This window comes from Candoia aspera, chromosome 4 (assembly GCF_035149785.1).
Source record: "Candoia aspera isolate rCanAsp1 chromosome 4, rCanAsp1.hap2, whole genome shotgun sequence".
NCBI classification, from domain to species: domain Eukaryota; kingdom Metazoa; phylum Chordata; class Lepidosauria; order Squamata; family Boidae; genus Candoia; species Candoia aspera.
The window spans coordinates 82,209,158-82,230,114 of NC_086156.1; the positions used below are offsets into that span (position 1 = coordinate 82,209,158).

Below are 20,957 nucleotides of genomic sequence, written 5' to 3' on the forward strand. Positions count from 1 at the left end.
AGCAGTGCTTGGATACAACCCAAAAAACGACAGAATGATCTCAATTCGAATTCAGGGCAAGCCATCTAACATCACAGTGATCCAAATATACGCCCCAACCACAAATGCTGAAGAAGCTGAAGTAGAGCAGTTCTATGAGGATCTGCAGCACCTACTGGACAACACGCCTAAAAGAGATGTTATTTTCATCACCGGAGACTGGAATGCTAAGGTGGGCAGTCAAATGACACCTGGAATTACAGGTAAGTATGGCCTGGGAGAACAAAACGAAGCAGGACATAGGCTGATAGAATTTTGCCAAGACAATTCACTCTGCATAACAAACACTCTCTTCCAACAACCGAAGAGACGGCTTTATACATGGACTTCACCAGATGGACAACACCGAAATCAGATTGATTACATCCTTTGCAGCCAAAGGTGGCGGACATCTGTACAGTCGGTAAAAACAAGGCCTGGAACTGACTGTAGTTCAGATCACGAACTTCTTCTTGCACAATTTAGGATCAGACTAAAGAGATTAGGGAAGACCCACAGATCAGCTAGATATGAGCTCACTAATATCCCTAAGGAATATGCAGTGGAAGTGAAGAATAGATTTAAGGGACTGGACTTAGTAGATAGGGTCCCAGAAGAACTATGGACAGAAGTTGGCAGCATTGTTCAGGAGGCGGCAACAAAATACATCCCAAAGAAAGAGAAAACCAAGAAGGCAAAATGGCTGTCTGCTGAGACACTAGAAGTAGCCCAAGAAAGAAGGAAAGCAAAAGGCAACAGTGATAGAGGGAGATATGCCCAATTAAATGCAAAATTCCAGAGGTTAGCCAGAAGAGATAAGGAATTATTTTTAAACAAGCAATGCGTGGAAGTGGAAGAAGACAATAGAATAGGAAGGACAAGAGACCTCTTCCAAAAAAATTAGAAACATTGGAGGTAAATTCCAGGCAAAAATGGGTATGATCAAAAACAAAGATGGCAAGGACCTAACAGAAAAAGAAGAGATCAAGAAAAGGTGGCAAGAATATACAGAAGACCTGTATAGAAAGGATAACAATATCGGGGATAGCTTTGACGGTGTGGTCAGTGAGCTAGAGCCAGACATCCTGAAGAGTGAGGTTGAGTGGGCCTTAAGAAGCATTGCTAATAACAAGGCAGCAGGAGACGACGGCATCCCAGCTGAACTGTTCAAAGTCTTGCGAGATGATGCTGTCAAGGTAATGCATGCTATATGCCAGCAAATTTGGAAAACACAAGAATGGCCATCAGATTGGAAAAAATCAACTTATATCCCCATACCAAAAAAGGGAAACACTAAAGAATGTTCAAACTATCGAACAGTGGCACTCATTTCACATGCTAGTAAGGTAATGCTCAAGATCCTGCAAGGTAGACTTCAGCAGTTCATGGAGCGAGAATTGCCAGATGTACAAGCTGGGTTTAGAAAGGGCAGAGGAACTCGGGACCAAATTGCCAATATCCGCTGGATAATGGAAAAAGCCAGGGAGTTTCAGAAAAACATCTATTTCTGTTTTATTGACTATTCTAAAGCCTTTGACTGTGTGGACCATAACAAATTGTGGCAAGTTCTTAGTGGTATGGGGATACCAAGTCATCTTGTCTGCCTCCTGAAGAATCTGTATAACGACCAAGTAGCAACAGTAAGAACAGACCACGGAACAACGGACTGGTTTAAGATTGGGAAAGGAGTACGGCAGGGCTGTATACTCTCACCCTACCTATTCAACTTGTATGCAGAACACATCATGCGACAAGCTGGCCTTGAGGAATCCAAGGCTGGAGTTAAAATCGCTGGAAGAAACATTAACAATCTCAGATATGCAGATGATACCACTTTGATGGCTGAAAGTGAAGAGGAACTGAGGAGCCTTATGATGAAGGTGAAAGAAGAAAGTGCAAAAGCTGGTTTGCAGCTAAACCTCAAAAAAACCAAGATTATGGCAACCAGCTTGATTGATAACTGGCAAATAGAGGGAGAAAATGTAGAAGCAGTGAAAGACTTTGTATTCCTAGGTGCAAAGATTACTGCAGATGCTGACTGCAGTCAGGAAATCAGAAGACGCTTAATCCTTGGAAGAAGAGCAATGACAAATCTCGATAAAATAGTTAAGAGCAGAGACATCACACTGACAACAAAGGCCCGCATAGTTAAAGCAATGGTGTTCCCTGTAGTAACATATGGCTGCGAGAGCTGGACCATAAGGAAGGCTGAGCGAAGGAAGATCGATGCTTTCGAACTGTGGTGTTGGAGGAAAATTCTGAGAGTGCCTTGGACTGCAAGAAGATCAAACCAGTCCATCCTCCAGGAAATAAAGCCAGACTGCTCACTTGAGGGAATGATATTAAAGGCAAAACTGAAATACTTTGGCCACATAATGAGAAGACAGGACACCCTGGAGAAGATGCTGATGCTAGGGAGAGTGGAAGGCAAAAGGAAGAGGGGCCGACCAAGGGCAAGATGGATGGATGATATTCTAGAGGTGACGGACTCGTCCCTGGGGGAGCTGGGGGTGTTGACGACCGACAGGAAGCTCTGGCGTGGGCTGGTCCATGAAGTCACGAAGAGTCGGAAGCGACTAAACGAATAAACAACAACAAGTGCTACAAGATAGCCCTTAAAACACACACTGTATCGATCTGACCTGTATTTGGTCGGATTTCTCTTTGTCTTCCTCCAGTGGCACTCTAGGCATCTCTTGTGCAACTTCACCTCCTGGAGCTCCTCTGAAAACCAAGAGACCTTCTGGGATCCATGTGCACAAATAATCCACGTAGGCATGATCCGATCCAATGCTACTGTTGCCTGCTGTTTCCAAGCTGCAAGCAGATTATCTGGACCCTCGGTGTCATGAGTGCCGTTGAGCTAAAGTCATCAGCGCAATGGCACTCATGACAATGACAAGGAAATAGGTGAAGGGGTACAAGTTAAGTAGCCATCAACCCACAACGACTAACGGCTAACAAACAATAGCTAAACGGATCACGGAGCCACCTAAGCCATCAGCGGCAATACAACGGGGATCGCCCAGCTGAAAGCAATCAGCAGAAGAATGAAAACCTGAGGATGGGCGATCCTGGAAACCCTCAACCAATGGCAGGGCAACGCATGGGACAAAGGGGGGTGACGTGACCGAGAGCGAGGGGGCGCTGACCGGCGCGGGGTATTTAAACCCCGCACCGGCGCGCTCCTGTCACTCTCAGCTTTTTTCTACCAACGTTGTACCTACCCTGAAATAAACCAGAGCCTGCTTTGCAAACCAGTGTCTGAACGTTATTCAGAGGTAGGCAGCGCATGACATAAAGCTGAGAGTCATAAACTCAGCCTCGCCGAGCCCCACCGGACGACAACGAGCCGCGGGAGGAGTAGACGGCGAGAAGACCAGCAAGATGAGGCCGGAACGACGCGGGCAAGGAGGGCGAGCCGCGCGGCAAGAGACAGAGGAGGACCGACCGAGGCCAGAGGCACCGCGGACTCCCGGAGCCATGGACGCCCACCCCACCCGACCCGAGCCTCAGCTCCAACCCCAAGGGGAGATGGCGACGGAGGCAACCCGACCGCGGGAGGGAGCAGCACGACTTCCGAAACCAGCGGAGGACCCCGCGCCCCACATCGCACCCCAGCAACGGGCGTGGAGCGACAGCCCCACGGTGAGCGACACGGAGGAAGACGACGGAGACACCCATCAGACGGAGGAGGAAGCGGACCCGCGGCGGAGGGACGATGAACCCCACCGGCAACCCACCCCCGAGGACGCGCCAACGGAACCGGCCCCAGCGGCGGCGCGGGCTGTGGACGAGGAGGCACGAGCTGAACTCGCGGCCATGCGGGCTCAGCTGACGGAACTCCGGACCATGCTCCAGGCGCTCATGCCCCCCGCGCCACCCAACGACGTCCCCGCACAAGCCCACACCCCGAGCGAAGCACCGAACCCACACGGGCCAGCAGAGAGCCAGCAGACGGCACAGGCGGCCGACACCACACCCCGGGAAGCGAGAGGCGGGGCCGCACAAAACGCCCGGGCCCCAAAGGACTTCCCCATCTTCTTCGATGGGACCCCCTCAAAACTCTCGTTTTTCGTGACCAACGCTAGGGAGTTCATGGGGAGGCACGGACACTCCTATGACTCCGAGGCCGACAAGATCGCCGCCGTGGCGATCAAACTCCAAGACAGGGCGGCGGACTGGTACGTCCAACTGTACGAGTCCAGCTCCCCCGCCCTCGCCACCTTCCCTGCTTTCATCAAAGAGATGAAAAACTACTTCGAAGACCCCCTAGCTAAAGTACGGGCGAAAAGCGCACTCCAGAGACTTAAACAGGGCACACGCACGGTCCCTGACTACGCCCTGGAGTTCAAAGCCCTCGCGGGAAAGGTCTGCGACTGGTCTGAGACCACCCTGCTGGAAATCTTCAAAAGGGGGCTCAACCGCGACGTTCTCCAATGGGCCCTCTACCGCGACGACCCAGAAACGTTACACGGGTGGATCCACCTCGCGGGGAAAGCCGAACACGCGCACCGCACCTTCCTGATGACAACCACGGAAGACACAAACTATGTCGGGAAAAAGGTACCCGCACCACACGGGGGGATGGCCGGCCCCATATACCCAAAAAAGAAGTTCAACCGGGAGCCCTGCGGGAGGTGTGGCAAATTAGGGCACAAGACGGCGGATTGCTTCGCCAACCGACCGCCGACCAGCGCGCCCAAGCCCGCCCCGAAAATTAGCCCCAAACCACCCAACCCGGGGCCGCCCCCTCACCGCCGAATGACCGTGGCCACAGCGACACCGGAAGAGGGCTGGGACGCTTACTGGGGGGAAGAGGACAATGCCGACCCCGACCAGCCGGCGGGAAATGCTCCCCGCTTGCTCTGAGACGCGTGGCGAGGCAGGCGGTGGGACAGCAACGCGGACCACCTCAACGAAACGACAAAAGCTCTGTAATATTGGCAGCAATTCAACTCTCTGCCGGCAACGGAGCCACCACGGCCGCGGCACTAGTGGACTCGGGGTGCTCAAAAAACCTCATCCACCCCGACCTAGTCGCCAAACTCGACCTCCGCTGCTTCCCCCTCCCCACGCCGCTGGCATTCCACCAGCTGGACGGCTCTACAGCGGGAGGGAAACCAGCCACGCTACAAACCGAGCCGGTCACCCTGCAAATGGGCACTCACACCGAGCGCACATCGTTCGTAGTCACGCCCATCGGACGGCCCATTGCAGTCCTGGGGATGCCATGGCTCGCGAAAAACAACCCGCGGATCAACTGGGCGACCCGCACCTTCACATTCGGCGACGGCGAGTATCGAGCACCAGTACCAGCTGGCAAAAGCAACCCCACGGTAGGACGAGCGGAGGCGACCACACAAGACAATGCCGCTACCACAGCAGACCTACCAGAACAATACGCCGACTTCTCCGAGGTCTTCGGAGAGGCAGAAGCCGACCAACTACCCCCCCACCGCAAGACGGATTGCCGGATCGACCTACTGCCCGACGTCCCCTTACCTAGACCAAAGATCTATTCGATGACCCCGAAGGAGATGGCAACCCTCCGGGAGTTCATCGATAAAAACCTAGACAGGGGATTCATAGAGCCAGCATGCTCACCGGTCGGAGCCCCCGTCTTATTCCGGGAGAAGAAAGACGGGACCCTACGGCTCTGCACCGACTACCGGGGCCTAAACGCGGCTTCCCTGTCCAACAAATACCCCTTACCCCTGGTGAAGGACATGCTCGCCCACCTGTCCACGGGCAAAGTCTTTTCCAAATTGGACCTTCGCGAGGCGTACTATCGCATCCGAATCAGGGAGGGGGACGAATGGAAGACGGCGTTTAACTGCCCCCTAGGCGCGTTCCAGTACAAGGTACTGCCCTTCGGACTCGCGGGGGCCCCTGGGGTGTTCATGCAGCTCATCAATGAGGTACTGCATGAACATCTGTTTAAAGGGGTCCTGGTCTACATCGACGACGTCCTCGTTTACACAAAAACGCACGAGGAACACGTAACCTTAGTCAGGCAAGTCCTCGACAAGCTCAGAAGGGCGCAGCTCTATGCAAAGCCTACAAAGTGCGAGTTTCACAAAGAGCGCCTAGACTATTTGGGGTATCGAATCTCCGGGGACGGCATCGAAATGGACCCCGCAAAAGTCGAAGCAGTGCTAAACTGGGAGCGGCCCCGCAACAGACGGCAACTACAGAGCTTCCTGGGATTCGCGAATTTCTACAGGTCATTCGCCCGGGGGTTCGCTGAGATAGCCCTCCCCTTAACGGACCTCCTCAAAACCAAAGGGGTGGGGGACACCCGACGCGCCAAGAACCCAGGCACAGTGCTGAATTGGACTCCCGCGTGCCAGACCGCATTCGACAAGCTGAAAGCGCTGTTCACGACGGAGCCAATCCTCGCGCACCCGGACCCAGAACGGCCGTTCGTGGTCCAAGCCGACGCCTCAGACTTCTCCCTGGGAGCCATCCTGCTACAAAAAGACTCCACGGGGCTCCTGAAACCATGCGCCTACCTGTCAAGGAAGTTCTCCGAGACAGAGAGGCGATGGCACGTCTGGGAGAAAGAAGCCTTCGCGGTGAAATCGGCACTAGAGACATGGCGACACCTACTCGAGGGAGCCACCCAACCATTCGAGGTCTGGACGGACCACCGGAACCTCGAGGCCCTACGAACGCCTAGACGCCTTAGCCCAAAACAGGTCCGATGGGCCCAATTCTTCAGCCGCTTTGATTTCCAACTGAAGTTCATGCCGGGCAAGAAGAACTTCCTGGCCGACGCCCTCTCCCGGCTGCCCCAAGACGAAGAGCCCGCCCCAGACACCATTGGGACGGTCCTATCCGCCTCGCAACTGGGGATGGCCGTGACCACCCGAAGCGGCGCACGGAGGCAGCTCGACGCTACGGCGCAGCCAACGGCGGGACAACCGGCGACGGAAAGAAGCCAACCGCAACTACCAGGGGGAATGCGCAAGGACCTCGCCGCCGCCCTCAAAACCGACCCCTGGTTCCTGGCAAACCCCGACAAGGTAACGATGGCGCAAGACCTGGCATGGGGGGAAGGCAGAATCTACGTCCCGGACTCGCAACGCCAGGCGATCTTGCATAGGTCACACGACGCCAAGCAAGCGGGACACTTTGGGTTCCTCAAGACCCTACACCTAACACGGCGCCAATTCTGGTGGCCCGCGCTCAGGCGAGACGTAAAAACCTACGTGGCGTCCTGCCCAACGTGCGCTAGGGCCAAACGGGCACCTGGCAAACCCGCGGGGCTACTGCAACGGGTGGCAGAACCCTCCCGCCCATGGGAGGAAATCTCTATGGATTTTATAGTGGACCTCCCACCCAGCCAGAAGAAAACGGCCATTTGGGTGGTGAAGGACTACTTCTCAAAGCAGGCCCACTTCATCCCCTGCACGTCGGTCCCATCCTCACAACAACTAGCCAAACTCTTCCTCATCCACGTGTACAGGCTACACGGATGTCCCGCACGTGTGGTGACCGACAGGGGCACACAGTTCACCTCCAAATTTTGGCGGGCCTTCCTGAAGCTGACGGGGACCCAACAGGCCCTATCTACGGCTTGGCATCCGCAGACGGACGGAGCCACTGAGGTTCTTAATGCCACCTTAGAGCAATTTATACGATCATATACGAACTACCACCAAGACGACTGGGCTGACCTGCTCCCGTTCGCCGAAGTCGCATACAATAACGCCGTCCACACGAGCACGGGGAAAACCCCGTTCGAAGTAGTCTCGGGGCGCGACTTCGTCCCCATCCCGGAGCTACCTCAACCCCCGGAACCCCAGGTGGACGCCAGCGACTGGGGACGGAAGATCGCGGAAGCATGGCCAGTAATCACGGCGGCGCTAAAGGAGGCACAGGCTGCTTACAAAGAGCAGGCCGACAAGCACCGGCGCCTACAACCGACGTTCCAGGCGGGGGATATGGCCTATCTCTCCACCAAGTTCCTAAAGTCAACCCAACCCTCGAAAAAACTGGGGCCTAAGTACATCGGGCCGTTCCGAGTCACGCAAATAGTGAACCCGGTAGCAATACGCCTGGACCTGCCACACAACCTCCGGAGGCTCCACCCGGTGTTCCACACCAGCCTCCTAAAACCGGCAAACACCTCCCGATGGCACCCAAGCACGCCACAGCCCGCACCGCTCATGATCGACGGGCAACACCACTTCGAGATAAGGGACATCCTCGACTCCCGCAAGCAACGAGGAACCCTACACTATCTGGTCAGGTGGAAACACTTCCCCCACCCGGAATGGGTGGCGGCGCACAACGTTAACGCGCCTGACCTGACCAGAGCATTTCACCGGGCATACCCCGACAAACCGCAACCAAGGTCAGCAAAACCAAACCCCCCCCCGCAGGCCTCCCCCCGCCTCCCGTGCCCCAAGGGAAAGGGCCCCCCCCAAGCCCGCGACTTGGGTGGACCTTCCCCCCCCCGGGACTCACTCCCCCCGCCCCGGGCCCACGGGGTGGTGACAAACGATCGCCAGCACCCTCCCCCCGCCCCCCGGCCGCAGGGGAGTGGCAAGCAAGTCAACAGGGCAACCTGGGGGCAACGCCCAAGAAACACAACAAAGGCGACGCACTCTAAATAAGAAAAGAAGGGCCCTACCTGGAGCTGAGAAGCACCCGACCAGCCACGCCTCTCGCCTCGCCGAACTGAGCCAAACAAACAGGGTGTGGCTGGAGCATGCGCACGCCAGGTCAGAACCCGAGCATGCGCACCATGGACACACCCTGGGAAGGCACGTGGTAGAGGGAGGAGCAAAGGGAGGGGCGACAACTACTCCGGCGGGAACTTTGAAAAAAAAAAAAAAAAAAAAAAAAAAAAAGTGGCATTTTGACAGCTCCATGGGGAAAACCCAGAAACCCGGGGGAGAACACTATTCGGAAAGGGGGCAGTATGTCATGAGTGCCGTTGAGCTAAAGTCATCAGCGCAATGGCACTCATGACAATGACAAGGAAATAGGTGAAGGGGTACAAGTTAAGTAGCCATCAACCCACAACGACTAACGGCTAACAAACAATAGCTAAACGGATCACGGAGCCACCTAAGCCATCAGCGGCAATACAACGGGGATCGCCCAGCTGAAAGCAATCAGCAGAAGAATGAAAACCTGAGGATGGGCGATCCTGGAAACCCTCAACCAATGGCAGGGCAACGCATGGGACAAAGGGGGGTGACGTGACCGAGAGCGAGGGGGCGCTGACCGGCGCGGGGTATTTAAACCCCGCACCGGCGCGCTCCTGTCACTCTCAGCTTTTTTCTACCAACGTTGTACCTACCCTGAAATAAACCAGAGCCTGCTTTGCAAACCAGTGTCTGAACGTTATTCAGAGGTAGGCAGCGCATGACACTCGGTGGTTGGGTTTCAGGCTGGGATATAGGGCCGCAATCAAACTGTGCACCTGAGCTTCAGGAACAATCCCAAGTGCCCTCTCAAACTCCATTAGGGTGGGCCAATTCAATAGGTTCCTCCTTCCTGCAGTGGGGGGCAGCCATAGAAAACTCCAAGGCTAATAGGGAGTGATCTGTCCATGACAAGTGACAGATGACAACACTCCCTAACTCTAGATCACTTTGCCAAGACAAAAAACAGGTTTAATATGTAACCCCCACTGTGCATTGGGCCATCATCCCTGGAAGCCTCCAGAGTCTCCTGGATGATGGTAGCCACACTTTCATCCTACTCTGGAGTCACAACTGATGCCACAACTGAAACCCCCCTGGGCACATTTTCAAGAGGGGAAACCCCTTCTTCCACATCCAACCAGGTCTTGGTAATACATGCAACATTGGCCCTCTCATCCACAATTACATCATGGATGTAATTCATTGATGGAAGGCCTTATTGCAGACCGATCTGGCATTCAGCAGCAGCACGTAAAAGCTAGGGCCACTGAAGCTCCAATGACCAGGTCTTGGGCAGAGCACAAGGGGATAGAATGTGACACTGGTACTGAACACCAAGGTCATGTTCCCTGAAAACAGCCTGCCCCCTGTATTCCACCATATCTCCTCATGCCCATCACCACCATGATGTCTCTACCTGCCCTCTACCCCCTTACAGGACTCATCCAGCTGGACTTTGGGAGGAACCCCCCCAGTACAATTAGCATGTTGTCTTTGCCCACTCCCCTTCCTCCCCTCCATCTTTTTATGCCATTAATTGTATTGATTGATTGATTGATTGATTGTATGAGGACAGGGTCTACCGTATTATTCATTTCTGTAGGCTGTTCTCGCTGTCTCTGTATGTGTTTACATTCTGAAGAATAGGTTAGAAATGCTACAAGAAACAAAAGAATTTCCAAGAAAGCCAGAGGGCAAGTTCCAGACCTTTATATTGAGGAGTTTTGGCTCAGATAATCCCCTGTGATATATCTGTAGATTATGGTGATATTGATCAGCCTTTAGCGATAGACAAAATTGCCAAAAATATCATTGCATAATTCAGTTGATGGTTTGCATTCATATTGCTTCATTGCATTCATATTGCTTCATGCACCACGTGTTCTACTATGAGGCATCTAGGGATGATGAGTGAGTAATTCAGCAGTGAGGAATCAAGCCTTGGACTTTGTCTGTGTGTGACCCAGGTCTGTGCCAATGCAATAAAACACCACATACTATATGGAAGCAGACCCTAAATCACTGGTAGAGCACTTGCTTTGCATAGAGACGTCTCTGGCTTTTCCAGCTAAAAGAATCAATTTGTAAGTGGTAAGAAAAACATTTATTGGGCATTTTGTGAGGAAGCAGTCAAAGTAATGCCAGAATAGATAGAGAAGCAGTGTGGGTTCACACAACACACTCAACTAGGCTAAAATGGGGATGGGCAATTAATGATTCAGCATGTTGTGGAAACTCAGCCATAGTCTGGGCATGTTGAATGAGGTAGACTATGATATGAAGCCCAATATGTTTGTTTGCTTAGTATGGTTTATTTCTTTGCTGTGAAGATAGCAGTTGTGATTTGTTAACCCAAATTTAGGCTTTAGCATGTTGTATGAATGCAGATATAACTGTAAAGCAGTGCTGTGTTTCCATGAGCCAAATCCTGGACTCAACATTCATAAAGATGAACATGCATTTTCATTAGTAATGCCTAAAATATTGGATTTGGATCTAAAAACCCCATCTTTAAGAATCTGCTCAGCCATGCGGTAACTCAAGGTAGCTCACCATCATCCAATCTTATTTAATTCAGAGTTGTGTTATTGGGATAAAATGAGATGAGCTCTATTCAATGCCCTGATAGTAATGGTTTTATCCTGCTTTTTATGGTCCATAATTTGGAGTTAGTATTCAAATCTCTGTCACAAAGTGTACCTTCCAAGCTGTTCTAGGCCTTTGTGTCTGATTCAGAAATGTGGCTTGGATTATTTGTTTGAGATACCTGACTTGCTAAACTTACCATTCTTACGACACAGCTTGGCCTACATGCGTATTGCAAAAGTAATGTAGGTTTTATTGATGTGGGAGATCAATAGTGTAACTCTCCAGAATCTCAGGCAGAAATTTCTTTACATCTGACCATTTTGAATGGAGGTATTTTTTTAACCTACATATGAATCAAGTGCTCTATGTTTTTTTTCTACAAGGTAGGATAAAAAGCTTCTTCTTCTATATGGTACGGTATATTAAGCAAATTGCCTGCAACAGATGAAAAGTACACATTCTTCTTGCTGTTATTAATTTCATTTCTATCCTGCCCTCCTAATGGCTCAGGGCAATTTTTATTAAAATTTAAAGCATCTATTAAAAGCAAAACAGCTGTATATTAAAATTGTCTAAAACTTCTAAATATGATGAAAAGCATAGGTCTTAACTGCTGTCTTGAAGATCTCTAAAGACGGTAGTCCCCTGATAGCTGCAAGAAGCATCTTCCATGACCCTGGGGAGAACTGAAAAGGCCTGGCCAAAATCTCCACCAGACAAGCTGGTGGCTCCCCGAATACAAGGCTCTCCTTAATAATAGGTAGGGGTGATACAAAACAGGTATTCTTTCAGGTAACTTGGGCCTAAGCTATTTCGCTATGGTATGCACAGAAGTTTGAACCTGAAATATTTTGAGCTTCAAATATACTTCAAACAATGTTTCTAGTTCGAACAGCTACTCCAATCTTACTAGAAGTGTTCTGACATTATTCTAACTATTCTGGAAGTGTGCCTGAGTCTGAAATGGGGCTATTTTGACTTTGAAACACTTCTGGAATAGTCAGAACATCTGCTAAGGTCAGCACAACACAACTTGAACCTGAACAGTTTTGAGCTCAAAATGTTTCAAATTCAAAACATTTTGCAGATCTCTACAGTTTAGGATTTTAAAGGTGAAAACCAGTACTTTATATTTTGCGTGGAAACCTATGAGCAGCCAGGACAACTATTTAAGAACAGGCATAATATGGTCTGAATAGCCCTGGAGATAAAACTGGCTGCCACATTTTGATTTAACTGGAGTTTCAAATTACATACAGGGCAGACCTAAATAAAATGTACAGCAGTAGTCTGGTATTGTGGTTATCACTGTCACACCACTGTTTTAACTGATGTTAGCTTAGCCAGGCTCTGGTTGCATTGCATTAATGCAGTTGGCTGAAATAATCAAATCCAAAGCAAACGAAGTGCAGCATTGCAGTTGAAACCCTGATATTGTAAATAAATGTCAGGCTTTCCCAGTTGCATGATGCCTCAAAAATTTATGATTGGTGGAGACTTTCTGGAAGAAATCTAATCATGCATCTCTTCTGGAAGATGCTATCAGCAAAGTGTTAACTGGTCTGATATTCACTTGGAAGTTGAAAAAAGGACTTTGCCTTCAAGGCACTGTGAATAGGCCAAGCAAAAATTCTGAATGGCTCCTCCTTTTCGTTGTTAAGAAAATTAGTAAAACTTGGCTATACCAGCCAGCTCAGAGGGCTGGGATATTGTAATGTTGTTTAATGGATGTTGGAATATTCGTTTAATGTAACCAATGTTCCTAGTCTTTATATATGTGCTGTAGATATGCTTTAATTTTATTATTGTAATCATGTCTATTTTTAATTATGGATGTTGGGTATATATGCTAATCAATTATCACTCAATTATCATCTATTGCAGTGTTTCTCAACCTTGGCCACTTAAGATGGGTAGACTCCAACTCCCAGAATTCTGGGAGTTGAAGTCCACCCATCTTAAATGGCCAAGGTTGAGAAACACTGATCTATTGGAATGGTGTAACACACACACACACACACACACACACACATGCATGCATCACACACATACATATAAGGCTTTAAAATCATACCTGAAGGATAACTCATCAGTGGGGTCTCATCAGAATGGAGAGAGGTATTGGGTTGGGTGTTACAAGGTTTGATTCTGGGTTTCAACAATGGAAGCTTAGATTCCAAGTCACAGGAAATAACAATTCCAATTTATTCTGTCTTGGACAGATACCACCTTGATTGATTACCGTGTCCAGTTCTGGGCATCACACTTTAAGAATGTTTCAGGCACATTAGGAGAAAGTAAACAAGTATCGTAATGAAACTAGAAAATAAGCCATATGAAGAGAGATTGAAGGAGCTGGAAGCATGCATAGCTCTGAGAAGACTTGAGGAAGTATATGACAGCACTCATCAAATACCTGAAAAAATGTCATACAGAAGTAAGCCAAGTCCTATCGTCTAACATTCCAGAGTGTAGGACACAATGATGGTTTTTAATTACAGCAAGGCTGATTCCATTTGAATATTATAAAACACTTAACAATAAGAGCAGTTTGACAGCAGGCTGAATTATCCAGAGGGGTGATGGGCCCCCTTTCATTGGATGTGTTCCAACTGGAGGCCAGACTGCCAAGTGTCTGTGATGCTTTAATTTGGATTCCTGCACTGAGTTGGAGGTTGAGACACAGTGGCAAAAATGTTCCTTTTTAAATATTCTGTTGTAAGAAGACACTGGAAATAAACTTGGAACCTTCTACATGCGAGGCAAGTGACTTATTACTAAGCTATGTTCTCTCTCATACCAACTCCCAGTATAGAGAACCAACACATTTATGTTATTCTCAGTTTTAAGATTAACATAAGGCAGGATTTTCAAGCACTCTCTGAAACTCCTTGCCACAGGATTTTGAAATGATCACCACTCAAAGATTTAACAAGAGTTACATGGATACAGAGAACAGCAAACTGATCAACTGCCAAGACAAAACCTCCTTGCTTAGCATCCTGCTGGCCATGACAAGGGGCTAAACAGAGCCTGGAAACTGCCATCCTGCCATGAATGTGAGCTTTCTTAAGGCACCTGGTTAGTCATCAGGAGAAAGGATGAAGTTTGAAATGAGCCATTGGTCTGATCTATTGTAGGAACCCCAAAAACTCAGCAGATATATTTTTTATTTGTTTCTGGTTTTGTGTGGCATGCTTTTTATTATGCAAATAAAATTCTCAGTTGTGCTTGAGTGTTTTTTTTTAAGAATGGAACAGAATGAGACTGGTTAGAAGAAGGAGAGTCAGAAAGATAATTTCCTCAGCAAGTCATCGTCGCTAATGAAGTTTTACAAAAACAGATACAACCAAGGAAAAATAAAATTTCACAGGTGATAAATTTTTCCAATTTCCGAGGCAGAATTCGATAGGATTGTTAAATTAAGAGTGAAGGTGTCTGTTAGGAAGCAACGAACAATGATGGGTAATTTTATAGAGTGGAAAATTGAATCAAATTGCAACATTAAAACACAGCTCCTTGGAGGATCTGCCCCGTATGCAGGCCTACTTCAGTATATCAGTCGGAGACTTGGGGGAAGGGATATATGAATGGCGGGCCTGTGCAGCTGTAAGCAGCATGGAGATATGGCCTCACAATGTCTTTAGAATCTCCAAGTTGAAGAGAGGGGTGGATAGGATGGGAAGGAAGTGGGGTGAGGGGAGGGATGAGAAATCTTCCTCAGTCAGATCATGGGAGGGGTCTAATTTGCCACAGCTACCAGAGGTTCTTTACACCTAAATCTGAGCTGAACTTCTAATATCTAACCTGGCATGTAAGAGAGAGTAAGGAACTGAGTGCTTCTGAGCATCTTCAGAGGATTTTGTTTTAAAAGTTATACTAAGTTATCTCTTGTCACAATAAAGAAAGTAATTTGACTGTGAAATAAAGACTGATGTGAGATGATACTATTCGTGCGCTGGAATGGTAGATCCATAGCTTCATCCTCCACACGCCTAGTTCAGCATATGGCTATCTGGACTGGTTTGCATTGATATGCAATATGGTTGGTTAGCACAATGCTGGAATCCTACATTAGAAAATATTCTTTGCTTTGTCTATGAATACGCATCCAAAGGTGAAAGTTATTTTTTTGCAGAGTGATTTGTCTGACTGGAGTTAGACAGCAATTCTGTAATTCTAGGGTACAGTTGTTAAGAAGGTAGGTTCACAGGCACTGAGTAATTAAATAATTGTTTGATCTGTCAGCTAGATTGTTGACCTCAGAAAGTGTAGATATCACTGCTGTAAAAAATCAGGGGAAGAAGTCCCCATGCTTCTATTTATCAAATCTCACTGACGGCATTCCTTAACTTAAAATAGCTAGTACTTCCTGTAGAATCCATAGAAATGACTACTTTTCTTCTTCTCAAAATAAGGACCCTCTCAATTCCATCCCTCCCCCACTGGATTTAGTGCAGAAGATTCTGTTAACAAATATACAGCAGAAAAAATGGGAGTAGATCTCAGTGTGTTTCCCAAACTCTCATGATGTGGGTGTTTTCTTGGTTTAGGGTGAGCGATGAGCACCTCACAGAATATTATTTTTTAGTATGAATGTCTTTCTCTGGATGTACCTCAGTCTTCTCTTGTTTCTCTTGTTCTTACTATTTTTAGTAATATATGCCACCCAGAATCTTCAAGGAATTGGGCAGCCTTTTAAACTAAGGAAGTAAGTAATAAACGGTAGGTTTGTCATTTTTTCCTCTAATAAGAATGAACCAAGAATAAGGTAAGAATAGAAAATCATGATCAGAATAATTCTTTTTTCTCCAGAGGTGGTTATTGACTTAGAGACTCAAAACACAGGCTGGAAGGAGCCAATTTCTTTTTCAGAATCTTTCTTCTGAAGTTTGCATCAGATGGTAAAGTAATAGCTTGGAAAAAATTGTTTATTCAAACTTGCAACCATTAAAAAAAAACTCTGGAAAAGATACTGTAAAGTCTTTGGCGCTTGAGGAAAGGCTTTCTTTTGACTTGGTTTGATATTTAGATTTTAATATTTATGCAGAGTTGGAAAATCCTAGTCTTCACTATGAGGCTTGGTATACACAAAGGACAAAAGTTTATTATCCTCTATTAATTAACTTTTGCCACTGAAATCAGGGAAAGAATTCTCTCTAAAATATTTTCTAAAGTTCTTTCCATCTTGTCTTGATAGCACTTGGAATCTACAGTATGTCTTTCCTTTATTCCACTTATGGCCTCAGGAAGAGGGAGAAAACCCTCTGAGAGGGCTGAGGGGTTGAAAGGAGCTAGAAGAAGCTCATAACCTATGACTTCTACCTGAATCAGTATACAGAAACACATAGCTCTTCTCCATCTCCCCATTCTCTGGTATTCAGTTCAGAGATGGGGTACTCTTGTAAATGTCATGGCAGTGACTCTGCATCATGTCTGAAGGATTGGGAATGACAGAATGGAATACTTCCAAAACCTGAAAGCTAGTCCCTGGGTCTCAGAAATGGGCTTGCCAGATTCTTTATTCTTATCAAATTGCTATTCTTGCCCAGAAGACTTGTCTGAGGAGGCCATGGAGCTTGGCAGCGTGTGGCTTGGGTTTCTCATTTGAAGTATGTGCAGAAATTTGTACACCAGATATTTTAGGTTTTGCAGAGTCTGTAGGTACAAGGATTCTGGATCCTTTATTTGTTGTTGTTGTTGTTAGTTGCTGTCGAGTCAGTTATGACTCTTGGCGACCCTATGTATAACAGAACAAAATGCTGTTCGGTCTTGCGCCACATGCCTGATTGTTCCAATGTTTGCATCCATTGTTGTGGTAATTGAATCAATCCATCGCATTGAAGGTCTTCCTTTTTTTCAATGGCCCTCGACTTTACCAAACATGATGTCCTTTTCAAGCGATCAGTTTTTCCTGACGATGTGCCCAAAGTATGACAATCTAAGCCTAGTTACCTTTGCCTCTAGGGAACATTCTGGCTGTATTTCTTCTAAAACTGATTTGTTTGTTCTTTTGGCAGTCCACAATATTTTCAATAATCTTCGCCAACAACACAATTCGAATGCATCAATTCTTCTTCTATCTTCCTTTTTTAATGTCCAACTTTCACAGGCATATGTGGCAATTGAGAAGACCATGGCGTGAGTCAGACGCACCTTTGTTTTTAAACTGATGTCTTTACTTCTGAAAACTTTAGATACGTCTTTGATGGTAGATTTTCCAAGCGCGATACATCGTTTGATTTCTTGATTACTACTTCCCTTGGCATTGATCATTGATCCGAGTAGCAAAACCTTTTTTTCCTGTGTGCTTGTTCTCTTATTTTCTCTCATTTCAGTAAATTTCTTTAGAGAACAAAGTTATAACCCCCAAGGAGCTTCAAAACAGACTTTCCACTCTCATCCTGCAGTCCTCTTTTTGGAATAGTAGGAACATTTCATATATGAAGAACATGTCCAGCCACCTTTCATGTGGCTGTATTCCACACACAAAAGGAAGACGAGTGCATGGGCAGAGAGGTAAGTTCCTTCTGTCCTCTGTATGCAGAAGGAAAGTGATATGCAGATTATCCTGCATCAAGATACCAAGAAATCCTAATCAGACTGATGGAGCAAATTTGTTCTTCTCCATGTGCATTGGGCAGAATGGTGATGTAGTGTGGAGTATTAAACCTATTGTCTCAGATTGGCCACCTGCATTTTAACAGAAGAGTGAGTGAGCATTCCTATGAATTTGGTTGTCTTGATTAGCATGAATGAAACTATCATTATGGTTTCACCTTATGGGCTAATGAGTAATCAGGGAATTGATGAAGTAGTTTTAATGACAGGGAATGTTTTCCTTAATGACCTAGAAATCTCTCTCTCTTGCGTTTGAAATGTAACAGCAATCAGAACTAGCAGAAGGGGCAAAGGAATGGTTTATAACAGGTTTTGAGATAGAAGAGGCAAAAAACTCTGTTTGGAGGCCTAAACAGTTGCTCTCTTTGTTTAACTGATATAGTATCAGTAGTTTTGTTGCCTAATTTAGCAATCTATTATTTCAAATAAGTTCTGCTTGCACAATTTATAAACAAAGATTATAAAGTAAGCCTTTCTCTTCTAAGAAAATTAACCCCTGTATTATTCTTTGGGCTTCTTACTGGCTTTGCTTCAATACTGCCTTTGTTTTTAGAAAGCATTACTCATTTCCACAGATACAGTATATCTCTGACTTTATGTACTGCTTACCCCAAGAGTTCTATTTATTTTTTGAGTCCACCAGGTATTGACACAAATAAAACCTCACAGAATTCAGTATCCCATGAATCTCAGCTTTCTAAATCTCTAATCTGAAACTTAATCTTTACAATCGGTTTTCAAATGGTACTGAATTTGTGTGTGGACAAGATATGCCTTCCCTTTCTGGAATAACACAAACAGACTCATTTTCTGGGGGTCCTCCAGACAACAGTTAAGTCTTAGTGCTAATATTCTGGCACTAGGGCAATATGAACCCCATTCTGCCAATCACATGACATCATCACTGGGAATTTAAGAGCGTGACCTATCCTTGTAACAATGCTTTTTTATTCTTGAACAGGGAAATGCTCTTTCAGCCCAGAAAGTGCTGCTTCAGAAACAGCAACATATGGCTTCCTCATGCTTCAAGGAGTGGTTTCTGCTCCCATTGGCACAGATTCTTAACACCCTAATTCCCACCTTTTGGGCTCCCATCATAGCAAAGCATTGGCATAATTAGGAAAAGTTACACAAATGGAAAAAGTACTGGTATAGCGGTGTTACTAGTTGTTGAGTTTTGAAGGACAGTAGAGGTTTGCTGCCATGACAGAGAAGCTTTGAAAGCTTTTACTAAGTGCATTTATTTATATTTGTAAGCTCTTAGCTTCCGCACTGAAAACCTTCTCCTCAAATTACCTATGGTATTTTTTGCAAAGCAATGGAGAAATCTTCACAGATATATGTGCAGAAATACATGAACTATAGGAGAGGGAAAATTTTAACAATTTATTTTTTGTTTTAGTAAAGAGAGGGAGGGGATGCTTGTTTAGGAATGAACCTAGTGGAACTTGAAGTTGGGATGAGATACTCAGTTATTGACTGAAATTCTCTGTGCTCAGCTATTTGCCAGTAAGGCAAGCACCAATTGGCTGACAGCTCTCTACTCTCCTCTAGACTTGCAAACATAGAGACATGGCCATATTCATAGCACTTGATGTTCGAATAAATCTGCAAGTAGTCAAAACAACTTGAATCAATTTCAGACATATTTTACAAATGGGAGACAGAAAGCCTGTTGCATGGAAAACCTTGATTATACTTCTGTTTGCATGCTGTGCACTGAAAATAACACAAAACTGAGGGGGTCAACAAGTTCAGGAAACTAGAAAGCACCAAAACTAAATATGGTGGCAAGTGCTTCTCATTTTCAGCATATATTTTAGGTGGTGTTTTGGGAGCAGAATTTGTAGAATACGTTAAATGAAGAGCATAGAAAGTATACCTGTGATATATGTCATTCTGTCCTTTCAAGTAAGCTAATTCTTTTTCCAGCTAACTGAGGCAACTTGTAGATATTTCTAATCTGACTTTTTTATTGACTTTCACTTGAAAATTGACATAAGCATGGTGATTCATATAATAATCTATTCTGAGTAGAATATTTTATAGACAAAAGAGCTAAATGGGTTCTTTAAAATATAAGTAAACTTAAAAGACTGTTGGAGTAGTTTTCTCCAAAGTACGCCCTCCAAATGTGTTAAAACTAAAACTTCCAATATTCCCAACTTGAATGGTTCACCTGGAAGAACTTCATAAATGCACTCTTTGCCCTGTTCCACAGCCTCCTCTTTCTCCAGGTCCAAAGTGGAATCCTGATGAAATGTCACACTGGGGGAATCAAAACTCTCTATATCATCATAGGCCTCTTCTTTATAAGTATTACTGTGTTCCTCCTCCTCTTCGTCCTCTTCCTCACAGGGGATAGTAAAGGAGTTCATATCTGAGAGAAAAGATAAAAAAGAAGAAAAAATAATAACCTATGAAGAAAGGGGGAGAGGGAGAGGGAGAGAGAAAACCACCTAAGAATCTAGCATGTACATGGCAGATTCAACAAGCCTACTTCTTGCTTGCTAAAAACAAAGGCAGCAATAACCCCCTGGAATACCAACATATTGTGCTGCCTTTTTCATTTCAATTTCATCAGATGGCCAAATCATACACAATCATAAATAAAGATGAAGGGATACAACTTTAGCCCTCAGCTTGAGCTATAACAGCCAGAACAAATATTCTGAAGGGAACTAACTTAGCTCCAACTCTAAATTTGGATTTGATCAGTACAGCCTAGTGGATTACATTCTGCTTAGATACTTATCCCCATTCAAGTATTACAAATTCATGGAGACAAATAAAACGTTTAGAATTTAATAAAATAACCTATGCTATGCATACAGTACACATACCACACAAACAGTGGTGTGCTGCAGCTGGCTTGTTCTGGTTCATGAAAGCCAATTGTTACATTTTCAGGAATTTTGCAAGCCAATTGAGAGCAGAGCACAGCCATGATGCCTAGTGCACTGATCAGCTGTTTGGCAGCTTGCAGCATGGCATGGTGGCAGCAGTGGAGCTGGCAGAGCTGGTTGTTATATGTTTATTAGCACACCAGTGCATACAACACAGAGA

At 46.4% G+C, this 20,957-nt stretch overlaps 1 protein-coding gene across 2 annotated transcripts in view; it reads right to left on the reverse strand.

The window, feature by feature from the left end:
• Positions 1-20,957, reverse strand: part of SKAP1 (src kinase associated phosphoprotein 1) — a 430,242-nt gene that overhangs the window by 75,575 nt on the left and 333,710 nt on the right. For both annotated transcript variants that reach the window (XM_063300798.1, XM_063300799.1), the window contains exon 8: positions 20,071-20,271. In XM_063300798.1, the coding sequence (XP_063156868.1) occupies positions 20,071-20,271 (201 nt within the window). The remainder of the gene's footprint in view (positions 1-20,070; positions 20,272-20,957) is intronic.